Genomic DNA, 12974 nt, shown 5'->3' on the forward strand with positions numbered 1-12974 from the left:
ACTAATTTAACCAAAGACAATGAAGACTGTGACAATGATGTTTTTATTTCAAAAATAAAAGACTAAAGTAGGATCAGCATCACACAGCCGGCTGTGCCCTGGCAGCCAAAAATGAGTGGGCTCCAGCCCAGTAATGGCTACCAGGTTTGGGTGGGTTTTTGGTATGTGGACTTGGGCCAGTTTGGACTGCGAATTGGCAGAATAAATGCACGCACACTGCATTAGGACTGAAAAACTGACCAAGGTTGGTAGTCTGACTTTTGACAAGATAAAGACCTGGTTCACTTTCAGCATCCAAACTACTACCATACTTGGGCCAAGTTATTTCTTACAAACCAACTTGATTTTGGCCATTAAGGTGCCAAACCTGGCCAATTTTACAAAATCACGAAACATTTAAGAAAGCTGGGGAGGGCACCAAGGAAAACTGACAGTAACCACAGAGTCACAAGCTATGCAGGTTTCTGTGGTATATGATAGAAATTACCACAAATAAAAGAAAATATAACAATTAAAACTGAATAAGCAACTTATAAGGCAATTCTCAGTCATTTACTTGTGATTTTATTGTTTTTCATAGAGGAATGACTGTGACACAGTAATTGTAAATGTTTCAAGAAATGTGTGGTTTAAAAAGAAAACGAACACCAGGTAAGATAACAGTTAACTCATGAAGATTGACCATATCTGGCATTTAGATAGAATACTGTAGGTTTCCTTCACATGCTGAATACCAAACCAGTACCATGCAAACTGGGGCTACAATTTACATGCGCTCACCAGTAATTGATGATTAATGCAAAAACGTTCTGTTCTGGTGGTTTTTGATTTCTGCTGCAACATATGTATGGCAGGGTCAGTATCTGCCATAAACAGCATAAAAGCATGGATCCATCCCACCTTCTATCAACAATTTAAGCTGCTGCTGCTGTTGTAATAATGAGGGGAATATTTTCTTGGCACACGCTGGGCGAAGTGAGAATCTTTGTAACCACAACCTAACCGAGTATTGTTGCTGACATGTTCATATCCTTATAGACATCCCTTTTTTTGTTCACTGTACTCAAATGTCCCCAAAAATCTCAAAAGTCACCAGATCTCTATTCCATAGAGCACCTTTCAGATGTGGTGGAACAGGAGACTCAGCCAACCAATCAACAGTAATTGTGTGATGCTGTCATTATCTTTATGGTTACACTTTTCCAGCACCTTGTTCAATCTGTGCCATGAAGATATAAGAATGAAGCCAAATCTAAAGGAACAAAAATGTTACAACCTTGTAATAAGTTGTACCTAAAACAATGCCCAGTGAAGGTATGTATAGCTCTATGGTTAGTATTAATTGTATATCTATAAAGCCAACATTCCCTGAAATGCAGTAGACTATGTAAATCTACTCTTTTATATTACAACCATTGCTTTCCTCCAAGAGAAAATGGTCATCATGTTATGTGAATTCAAGTCAAGCTTTAATTTTGAAAAGACAGTTCCTAACATCCGTTGTTCTCTTAGTTGTTTTAGTCCTACTTGATAAACCTAGTTTCCAAATCGGAAACCAGTTAAAGCCTTGACAAAAAAACCCATATTTTAAAAAAAAAAAGCTGGGTGGTTCCACTATCTCTTGAGTAATTTGTTTTCAGAGTCAAAGTCCACCTTTCTATTCTCTCAGAGATGCTCAGGTTTGTATTTAGGCAGATACTGTGTAATGGAAAAATATGGAATACATGTCCAGCCAGACATAGTTGAGTGAAAAGGTAAACTTCAGGAAAAGACACAGTGAGATAATTATTTTAGACTGACACTTTATTCTTCACAGCATTTCTGTCTGTAACAATCAGCTACAAAAGCTCAGAACTATGAAAATAACCTCACGAGAAGCTTCTGAGCCTGTTCTAGCAGTTTCATGGAATCAGGAACTCCAGATGAGATTGCATGGATTTGCCTGTGACCAAAGCAGGGCAGTCACAGTAGCGTAACTCCATACAGGTTATTAATGGTAAAAAAAAGAAAAGAAAACAGCAACAAGAAGACAAAACACGAAGAGCTGAAAATACAGTATGTTTGCAATTTTACAATAATATACAGAAAACGTAAGTCAGGACACATCTCTGCCTTAAATAGTATCGAACAATGACGTTATGTTGCAGCAGACACGGATCAGCTGTGAAATGAAAGGATTGAAGAAAACCTCCACACATGAAGATACAAAACAAAGCGAGCCTCCTGCGTGTCTCCACCCATATAGGAGGCAAAAAATAAATCATCAGCACAGACTTGTTACATCCTCATTAAACTGAACAAATATGATCTCCCGCTCTTCCTCATTAGTGCAGCGCAGGCAAAGGTAACTGAGACAATGACTGCACTACGGAGCAAAGTGTGGCCTCCAGCTGTTTGTCTGCATTTTGCAGCGATGAATACACATTTGTTATTTGGCTGTTCGTGTTTTCATCCACTGGTTAGTTGCGAGGTGCAACACTTCTCTTTATGAATCTGCTGTTCAAAAAAAGAAAAAGAACAAGACCCTCTACAATATATTTATTTGTATATTCATATATTACTAAAAAGCTGCAACTTAAATTTAATGTACTTCTTGAATAGTCATCTGTTTACTTCAGAATACTACTTAAATATATAATATATAGATAGACCGATCATAAATTCTTCATCATTCAAAAAACTTTTGTTATCAGTGGTTCTCTGGGGCATCCTCAAGTTATGGCACAGTGGTCTCTATCCAAAAGAAAAAGTCAAATTTGCATCAAGTTAAGGGACGAATCTGAGCGACAGGGACTGATGACATGTGGTCTAGTGATCGCTTCCTGACTCGCTCAACAGTGAGAAATAATCTGCAATCTACCCTCTCTTACTCTCATTGCCTTCATTTCCCCTTCCTGCCCCTTCCTTCCTCCTTCATACAGGCTTGGCACTGCATATTTGAAAACATGGTCCCTGCTAGTCTCTTACAGTGGTAGTCAGTTGTCCGCTACACCAGCTAAACCTAGCATTTGTTTGTTTTTTCAGGGTGGTTTTTTTTGCATGAGGATGTGAAAAAGAAGGTTAGGACACCAAAGACGATATAAAAGGTTTTTCCTTGTCTGCCACTTGGTGGACACGGTAACTAATGAGCTCTGCAATGTGAAATCTCCTGCAGGATAGCGAGCAACGCTACAGGACAACTGACCCACGGTAGAGACGAACACCAGCACAGACGACCACCAAAAGCATCACAGAGGTCTCACATGTTGGTGTCTCTCTTGTCTTTGCTTGGTGAAGGCTTTGATGGATCCTTAGCCGCCTTTCCGTTGGTTGTGGCAGCAGCTGCATCGGCGGTAGGAGCCACGGCAGCAACGGAGCGCTTGGTTTGCTCCTCGCCGCGGGCCTCCGGGCTCGGCTGCGTGGGTGGAGCCTGCTCAGCTGGCGGCTGGACGGTCAGCTCCTGTTGTAGCTTGTGGCTCTGCAGGAGGCGAAGCTGAACGCGGAGCTCCAAGATGGCCTCCTGCTCCTCGTGGATGGCTTGGTTCAGGTGAGTGTTTTTGTTCTTCAAGGCAACAAAGTACACATTCAGAATTAGATCCTGTAAAACTCCAGCCAATACTTTCACTATTTTATTACCAGAAACAAAAGTGTGCTGAGCTTTTGGTATATGAATAACCACAGTTTTGTCAAACACCACAAAACCACCGCAACAGGTAGTCGAGGCTGGATGCTTTCTCACCTCTAGTTCCTCGTTTTGCTTCTGCAGATCTTCTAGTATCATCTGCAGCTCTTCCTCATCCTCGCTTTCACTTTCGCTGTCTGATGAATACTCCTCTGTCTCACTGCGACCCTGCTGCCGACTGCGGAGGAACACAACGCTGGCTTACTGCTAGGATCTAATGTCGTGTTTTAGCGTTAAATTGGTTTCATGGTCCTGTAAACTTGTCCGACTGAGTACACTGTCTTAAATCAACTTAAAGCATGACTTAAAGCAACTGCCGAATGTTGACTGGTTCACAGGTGAGCTGGAATAGAACAGGGAGGGATACTGGAGTTCACTGGGAATGGGAGAACCGCAGAGAAAAACTTCAAAGATCAAAATACAGAGTATTAAAAGCACAGGCAGTGGCTGCAGTGGACACTTTTCATTGCTTTTAACACTCGGTTTCACTTCAGCTCTTTGTGTGTTATCACTTTGCTTTCCTCTGTGACTGGCTGATGGACCAACAACAGCACAAGCAAGAGTGGCCCATACACCTGTTGGGCCGCTTACTTGTATAATGCCTCTATCTGGCAACAGAGCTCACTCCAGGCAGACGGACCATCCCTGGACTGGAGTGGACAGCGAATGCACCATTTCTGCTCGACCATAAAACCAGAGGGAAAATATCACGTTTATCTCTCAAAAAGGCTCAAATGTCATCAGGGGTATTGCTGCTAATGAGGAGACATTCACAGGGGTTCAAACAATGCAATGGTACCAGAGTGTTGTCCTGAAAACAGCTCAGTATGGTCCTTCACACACAGATCAAAGGACACAACAAGACATCCACTGAGGGATCTGAAATCAGCAGTCACACTGAAAATGATCTAAAGATCCACAAGAAAATGTACCCGACTGGGAGACTGACCACTTTTACATCAGGTATAGATTATAAATTTTACACTTCCAACACTGGAACTCTTTGTTCACACCTCATATTTAACCACTGTCCTCTTTTACCTCTGTATGTCTGCAATCTCTGCCCGCAGCCTCTCGATTTCCTCCTTCTCAGTAGCAATCTGTCTACGCAGCACCTGCTCAAGAGAGATCAGCTCCTCCTGCTCCGTCAGGATCTCATTCTCCTGATTATCGAGAGAACGAGAAGACATTTAAAGGTTTTCTTGGCAAGCTGCTGATCGATGTGTTTGTATGAATTACTCACCTGTGCTAAAAGGAGGTTGATGACTTCCTCTTCATTCTCAGTCATTTCCTCCTTAGAAACGTCTTCCTTTGACAGGCTTGCTATCTCCTGGGCTATTTTACTTTCACACTCCTAAAGCCCCACAGAGAGCAGACACATACAGCATAGTTGGTCAATTCATCTGCATTTGCCTTTTTGTTGTTACTGTGTAGGGCCACATTAGAGTTTATTAAGGACTCCCAGCTCAATTTAATACAGACTAAAGAATCAATCCTGCTGCTGTTTCCTACCTTAATGAAGGTTATAATTTTTATACATCTCAGAAGAGGTGGAAATTCAAACCCTCACTGGTATTACTGGGTGGATGAACAGCTATTGTATCCAGAGAAACATAAATACTGATATAGACAGATTACCTGACGTTTGGCCTCCCTCAGTTTCCGTTTCAGGGCGGTCAGGATTCTCTGAACCTCCCAGAGCCGCTCCTCTTTGGACAAGTCCTTCACCCCCGCCTGCAGGTCCCGGTGCAGGCAGTTCAGGAGGAACTCCTACACACAAATACCTTCATAAATATTGGCTGAAATTTACTTGATGACAACAATCAGCTCAAGACAAGTAGAGGAGCCAAACACATTTAATAAAGTAGTCAATATGAGAACAAAAAAGTCAAAGTATTAAGTAGCAAAATAAACCATATAATCTTTTTAAAAAGGACGGTCTGAGATTCATGCATAACCACTTATGAATGACAGAATTAAAGTTAGTTGGATAGTTAACATGATTTGAGCGTTATAGGACAAAAAAAAAATCTACAATAACTTTTCCGTATATTCTAAGTTAGGTGATCTAGGAGGGATTGAGATGTGTGCGCCTCCTCTGGGATGTTTTATTGTTTTGGAAATCCAGGCCACGAAGGAACATTTTGTAAGGTTAAAGAAACAGCTTCACCCGAGAGACTGGGGTTCAAATCGACTAAAACATCTGAAGCTGACGTGTTTTCTATTTTCTTTTATATACAGGTGACAGAAACTAACTAATATTCTGAATCCCACTGAGTCCTGGCACACTGAGAACAAACCCAAGATAAAGATGCGTACTGCTGACAAGACACTTTAATATAAATAGAAAAGGCCTGCTTTGCTGAATTAGAGCTGCATTACTATGTACTATGTTGTAACATTTTAAAATCTGCTTCAAGGGAAAATCATCATCTGCTTATATTAAAAAAATCATTTCCTTTTGCAGTAGATATTAAGATATGAAGCAAAAAAAGAAACTTTTTTTTTTTAACAAACTCATTTGTTCAAACACTAAAATAGACAGTCATTAGTTGCCACAGGACCGAACCCACCTGCCGTCTGATCTCTTCTTTGATGCTCTCCTGGGTCTCGGGCAGAGCCGGCATCGTCGCCATGTTGGACCAGCGGAGTGGCCGCACCACTGGCTTCAAGACTACATCCCCAAACAGCTCCTTCACGTGGGTGAAGAAAATGTAAAGGACACGATTCCCAATCTGGAAAGGAGGCACACGGATCACCAGAGGGAAACGAGCACAAAGCTGAATTGTATCTGCACCAGTTCCTCCACAATACAAATTCCTGCATGTTTATTTAGCCTGATTAAACTGGCCCTGGACTCCGCTCATTAATTGGGAGAAGTGTTTATTTAACAGTGTTGTGGCGGCTGCTGCTGCTGGTTCAGAATAAGTGGAGCAGCAACAGAGATGTCCCCTATGGGAATAAATTAGCTTCACTAAACTGGGCCAGGGTTTCAGAGATGAACTGACTCTTTGATCCAATAAAAATTCACTGGTTTGTTGCTAGGGGGAGGGTTGGGTTTTTTTTGGGCTATATCTGAGCCTGAGCCAAAGCTCCACATTATTATTTGATGTTTAGTTTGCCTGTTGCTGGAAAATTGATGTTCTCTGCACCAGCTCATGATCTTCTTGCATATTTCTTCCCTTTCCCATGTAACGGTGCATTTGCATTTTCACTGATTGATCTCCTTCCCGCTGACCTGTATGGTGGGGTTAAGTACGATGGAGATATTCTGAATATTCATCTTCGTCTCTGCCTCCCTGGCAATGACGTGGTCCATGTGCGTGACGAGCCAGGAGAGGAGCAGTCGGCTCTCCGGCGGAACTTCGGTCAGCAGCCTCTGGAACTCCGTCACCTTTTCGGCCTCGACCTGCCGACCGCAAGCATCCTCGAACCGCTGGGCCAAGTCTCGACCAAGTATGTTTTCGGGCAGCTCGCGGAGGTACTGCTTCAGCAGGCTGGCAACCGTGTGAGGGTCATACTCCTCCAGGCATGGGCACTCCTCTCGGTCATACGCAGCTTTCAGTTCATCTACTTTGGACTTCATACCTGAAAGGAAAAAAGAGCCAATATGAGTAATCAGAGATGTTTTAGTTTCTTTAAAAAAAAATATATGGTAAAATCAAAATGTTTGATACCTGAAACCCGGTAGATGCCCTCACACTTCATCCCATAATTTTCAATGTAGTCCACACACTCTCTAAAAATTGCTGGTAACTGGATGCCATCATACAGAGCTGTCCTCTTGATAGCTTCAGCCAGCGGGGCTCCAAAGATGGGCCTGAAGGTGGGGGTCTCCACTGGGACCGGTTCTGCCTCTGTGGTTGGTTTCTTCTTCTTCTTCTTCTCCTTCCACTGTTTCACCACATCTGCAGCTGTCAGGTCCTTTGACTTCTTATCCTTGGCTTTGTCCTCTTTGGGACCCTTCTCCTTCACCTTAAAATCCTTTTCTTTCTTCTTGGAGAAGCTCGGCTTCTTGAACACGTGGATTCCCTTGGAGCGCTTCATTTTGGACGGGCTCTCTGCTTCGTCTGCCGAGCTGTCCTCCTGGAAGGCGGCGTATCCTTCCGCTGTGAAAGTAAATAAAGAGTAGAAGAGGCAGAAACCAGGTTAGATCCGAAGGGAGTAGCACCTCTGTTTTCTAATCTCCGTCCTATAACCAAACTATGATAGCAGTGAAACAGAAACAGGAAGAGAGACGGGTGAGAGAGAGAAGATAGCAGAGGAGGGGGAGAACGAGGACTAGGAAAAGAGGTCAGCCACTGATTTAGCATAGCTCCCACTGCACCTTACAACGCTCCTCTCCAGAACAGCTCACTTTAAGCTTTTTTTAAAGTGATAGCGAGGGGCCCCTTGTCACTTTCAACCTCCTAAACTCTACGCTAGGTTTCCCCAAGAATGGGCTCTGCGTATCACACCACTGCCTGAGACACATCCTTCGCTGGGTTCAGTGGGTGTGTGCTGAATCTGTCCATCTCTTCCTCTCTCCCACCATATCCTGGTGTAGGAGCTAAATCCAGGCATGGAAAAATCAAGACACAAAGTGGACGACAGTGAAAAACATCCCCAGCAGAGGAACATTTCTCACCACTGCAGCCATCAGGATGGAAACGTGGAAGGAGCTCGCCTCATTAGTACTGATGTGATCTTTAGCTCCCTCGGTAGCTCCCAGTTGTTAAAATACAAGGTTTGAAATATTCTACATTTTTCTCCTTGTTGACGAATAACACATCCATGTGCCGCCCTCCAAAACGTATATTAAAAAAAAAGTTGGAATGTTTTTGAAAATGTAATCTAATCATTGGCTCAATTAAACTAGATTATAGGGTTTGTAGTCATTTCTATTATGTAAAACCTGTGCTGCTGAGCCTGTGAGAACAACATCTGACAGCTTTTTATTACCAGACCTCATTTCCTGGTTGTTTGGAAATGGTTGCAAAGCTATAAAATCGTGCTTATTTCATAAACCTGCCCAAGTCTGATTATAAATGTGTGTCCTGTTGTGTTCTACTGTTGTCAGTATTTTCTGTTTATCTCACTGTTTTAACCTCTTGGCCTCAATTCAATTTTATTTATATGTCACCAATCACCTCAAGGCACTTTATAATGTAAGGCAGACCTCGCCCCCACAATAACACAGGGAAATCAAATGACCCCCTTTGAGCAAGAACTTGGCAACAGTGGGAAGAAAAAACTCCCTTTTAACAGGAAGAAACCTACAGCAGAACCAGGCTCAGGGAGGCTCATCTGCCAATACCGTTTGCAGGTGAGGAGAAGGAGACAGAACAAAAAAACCAAAACACTGCAGAATAGAGCAGGCGATAATAAGAACTAATGATTAAAGGCAAAGTGGTGTATAAACACAAAGTAAGTGAAAAAAAGGTCTCGTGAAAGTATTTTGAGAAATGGGTGTCGCAGTTTAGCACCCACTATAAAAGCACTTTTTTCTTTCAACTGTACAGTGTACTCTATTGGTTGCCATAATACTATTTTACAATTAGAATTAAGGTGCTACTACAGTTTATTACATGATAACTCAAGCAGAAACAAACATAGCGATAGTGGTGATAACACAATCTATACTAGAGAGTTGGATATACTCAGTAAACTCTGGCCACCCTGCTTGGCTACCGTTACGTGGAAACACGAGGCCTTTTATGTAAACTCTGGACAACATCAGAGTTTACGTCTAATCAGAACTCGAAACTGTCTGAAGTTGCCTTTTCCCACATAGCACACAGCAGGAGGCGATAAGAGGGAAGTTCTCACTACTTTAGTTTAGATTAGGATGTCCTCAGGGTACCCACTCACTCTCTTTGAAGTCAGCAAACAATTAAGATGACCTTTATTAATCCCACAGGTGGGAAATTTGTTAATTAAGTTCTTTGTTCCCAAGACTGGACTTCAGTCACACTTTGTGTTAGGGAGCTAAAGTTTAGATGTCAGATCTAACATTTGCGTTCTCACGTGCACCTTTTTTCAGGTAATGCCTGAAAAAGTAAAAGGCTGCAGTGCATGTTAGAGAAGAACCAGATTATCATATTTCCACATCCAAGAAAATTGGGGGGGGGGGTTCTACACAGAACAAAAGTGCTATTTTCAGAGTCAAAAATAAGCCTGCAATCTCAAATAGTTCACTTGTTACTTGTTACTGTCCTTCCCTCCCTCAATCCATGTTTCCCAAAAAAACATCTTACTCCTTTTCTCCTTCTTCTTGAACTTGTTCTTCTTCTTGCTGTGCTCTTTGTCATCATCGGAGACGTAGGCATCGGGAGGCTCGTGGTGATGTCCATCGTGAGGCGGCGATGGTTCCCCGGTGCGGTACAGCCCGGGGAATTTGGTGGGGCTGATTTCCTCAGAGCTCGGGGTGCGGGCCACGCCCCCGGGGTGCTCAGCCCTGCGCTGCTCTGCAGGGCTGCTACTGGGGGGCAGGAAGCACTCAGTCATGGCTGCTTTGGCCTAATCACTCCTCTGATTCACACATCACCCCTCCATCACACCTGCAGTGGGCAGAAGTACAAAATTCTGACTTAAACCAGTGTTTCAACTCATTGTTCAAAAATCTTTTCTACAAAACATCAGTAATTGTGCACCTTTTCAGCCATATAATCAGACTAGAGGACTTAGCTCATTTGTTAATGTTAAAGTTTAATCTCAGGACCAGTGACTTAGATATATCCTGTGGATAATGTATGCTGTCTTTTACAACCTGTTCGGTATAACAGAGCTTAATTATATATGTTAGAGCACACTGTAACAATAGAAATATACTTTCACAGCAATGCAGATAAACTCAAAACAGAATCCAATCATTGTCAGAGAAGTATGTCTACCACCAAAAGGAAATCTTAATTTTAAGATCAAGTTGTTAAAGTTAACGACATAGTTATAACACAATTTACTGCTTAAAGTTAAACATGTTTAACATAAGACTTTGCAGACAGCTGAGAGAATGTGTGTAAAATAATCACAATCTGTAACCGATCTTTAGACCTTGATTAAAAGTAGAAAAGTAAAGCAAGCTGGAACTCTTTCCTGTGTTGTCTTCTTTTGTTTCTAAACAGTACGATGATAATCCCTAAAAAAATGCAACTGCACCAGTAATGTCCACCCACCAGATGGGGCTTCCGTCATTCAAACAATCCCGCATCCAACATGCCAATCCAGACAGCCGGAGTAGGAAATATACCAAACGATCACCTCACCAGTCAGAGACACAGTGACTTATCTGAAGCTCATCATCTCACATTACTGTAAATCATGTGATGGCCTGTATACAGACAGCTACCTGAAACAGGCCAATGGCTGTCCACACTGTGGACGGTAAACAGAAAAAGGAAGTCCTGAGTACTTCCACATGTTTAAGGAAGTGAGTTAAATTACGTGAGTGCACCTATTGATTCTAATATGTTGTAGGCTGAACATCATGATTATTATAGTTAACTAAAACTAGATGTGAAAAAGAAACATGTTAGGTAACTGGGATATAAAATAAGAAATGAAACCTTAATCTTAAACCAGTCATGAGTATCTATAAAAGGAGATAAAAGAAAATAAGCGCACACAGGAAATGTCAAGGTTATTTTTTTTCCTAATTTAGTCAGTTCTGAAGAAACATGGGGAGGCTTCAGCACAAGTGTTTGGGTTTTTTTAAGACTGTGATGTTTACATGATTCATCAGTGTTGTGTTGGTCTTATCAGAGCTACTTACAAATACTCGCCATATTACATATATAAAAGACTAAGACTGAAACAAATAAAAGCTACACCTAGTTCAATAGTAAAGACCAAGCTGAAGCTGGCAAACCCACTCTGGAAGCTAGTCTACAACTAACCTGGTCTGACAAAATGATCGTTTGAAGACAGACAACTGATGAAAAATATACAGGTATGAAAACTCTGTTTAACATCTCCTAGAAGATGGACATCAATACATGACAGAAATAGCTTCATTCGGATGCGATGAATTCACGTTTTTCAAGAAAATAATCAGCCATGTGTTCCTTTAAAGTATCCTAAATTAACTCTGGTTGCAAACAGATTATTCAAGCCTGACCATCTTTCAATCTTCCTTCGCTTTGGGCAAATTAAATCATCATTTTCTGCTGGGTTCCTTAAAAATGACGTTAGAACAGCTGGCTACATATTATCTGCTCACTTGTTTAAATAACAAATCTTCGATGAATTTAAAATGAATTTACAATCAAACTGTCACAGAGAGCTGCCCTGCTGTGAATGCAGGGCCCCATATGCTAACGACAGTTCAGCTAGCTACCATCCTGCTAAGCTAGCTGGTTAGCCAGCCTATCAGTAGCGATAAAAACCGAATATCCGTCCAGACAAAACCCAACATATGATACACAGTTTGCTACAGATGATAAACTATATTTGCTAACCGCTGCATTATGTTTAATCAGGTAAAACACAAAAGACAAGAAACTTTACCAAGTACTATCCCGTTCCGTTTATTTCACAGTATAGCTTCCGGCTGCCTGTATACCAAATAAACCCATCTGCGCTTGCGCTCACGCACGAGTGCGTGTCGGGAAATGGAGTTAAAAGCAAATAGAAACGTGTTTAATTCAAGTGAAAGAGTGAAACATCTGTGAGGGGAAAACAGGAGAGAGATGAAAAGATGTGGTGTAAGAGGTAGGGGAGTGTTTTTACTGGAATAATTACCTCGCTTTATTAGACAGAAATGTAAATAGATGTAAATAGGTGTATGAGGGATGTGTATATGGGTGTGTGTGAATATAAGTGCAGGTATATGTAAGTATGTATATGAATATGAATATGTATGTATAACATGCCACATTTCAGATACTTGGTGAAATTGAACCATTCATTCATTGCATAGTCCTGTGTATAAAAGATGGATCTGACATCTTTGATTGGTTAGGTCTTGGGCTGTGTGTCACGGCATTTTTTGATTTTGGCATTCTCAATAAATATCATAGTCCTCTTCTTCTTGTTTCATGTGTTCCCTTCATGTTACCCCATCCATAGCACCCTCCTCTATCACACCAAACCTTTGTGTTCAAACTGCTCAACCTGAGCAGTCTCTCTGATATACCAATTTCTAATCTAGTCCATCCTGGTCACTGTCAGTGAAAATCTTTTTATCAAATCCACTGTCTCCAAACCATACACCATATGAGAACCCGCTAGAATCTTGTAAACTTTTGCTGCTTAAACTCATCTACCATCACTGTTATACCTGTCTCCCTCTCATTCACGCACATTATTCTTCTCTCAAGAGCATACCTCCACCTCT

The 12974-nt window shown here is 41.7% G+C and overlaps 1 protein-coding gene across 1 annotated transcript; it reads right to left on the reverse strand.

Annotated features, from left to right (window-relative positions):
• Window positions 1–1782: 1782 nt before the first annotated feature.
• On the reverse strand, window positions 1783–12240 carry ralbp1 (ralA binding protein 1). Its single transcript, XM_031731046.2, has 10 exons — window positions 12146–12240; window positions 9898–10200; window positions 7339–7770; window positions 6900–7249; window positions 6235–6396; window positions 5300–5431; window positions 4905–5015; window positions 4703–4824; window positions 3719–3839; window positions 1783–3541 (listed from the first exon to the last, which is right to left on the reverse strand). Exons 2-10 carry the CDS (start codon window positions 10145–10147, stop codon window positions 3239–3241), a joined length of 1983 nt encoding a protein of 660 aa, XP_031586906.1. The 5' UTR covers window positions 10148–10200; window positions 12146–12240; the 3' UTR covers window positions 1783–3238.
• Window positions 12241–12974: the final 734 nt, after the last annotated feature.

The sequence above is a fragment of the Oreochromis aureus genome, linkage group 18, assembly GCF_013358895.1.
Source record: "Oreochromis aureus strain Israel breed Guangdong linkage group 18, ZZ_aureus, whole genome shotgun sequence".
In the NCBI taxonomy this organism is placed as follows: Eukaryota; Metazoa; Chordata; class Actinopteri; order Cichliformes; family Cichlidae; genus Oreochromis; species Oreochromis aureus.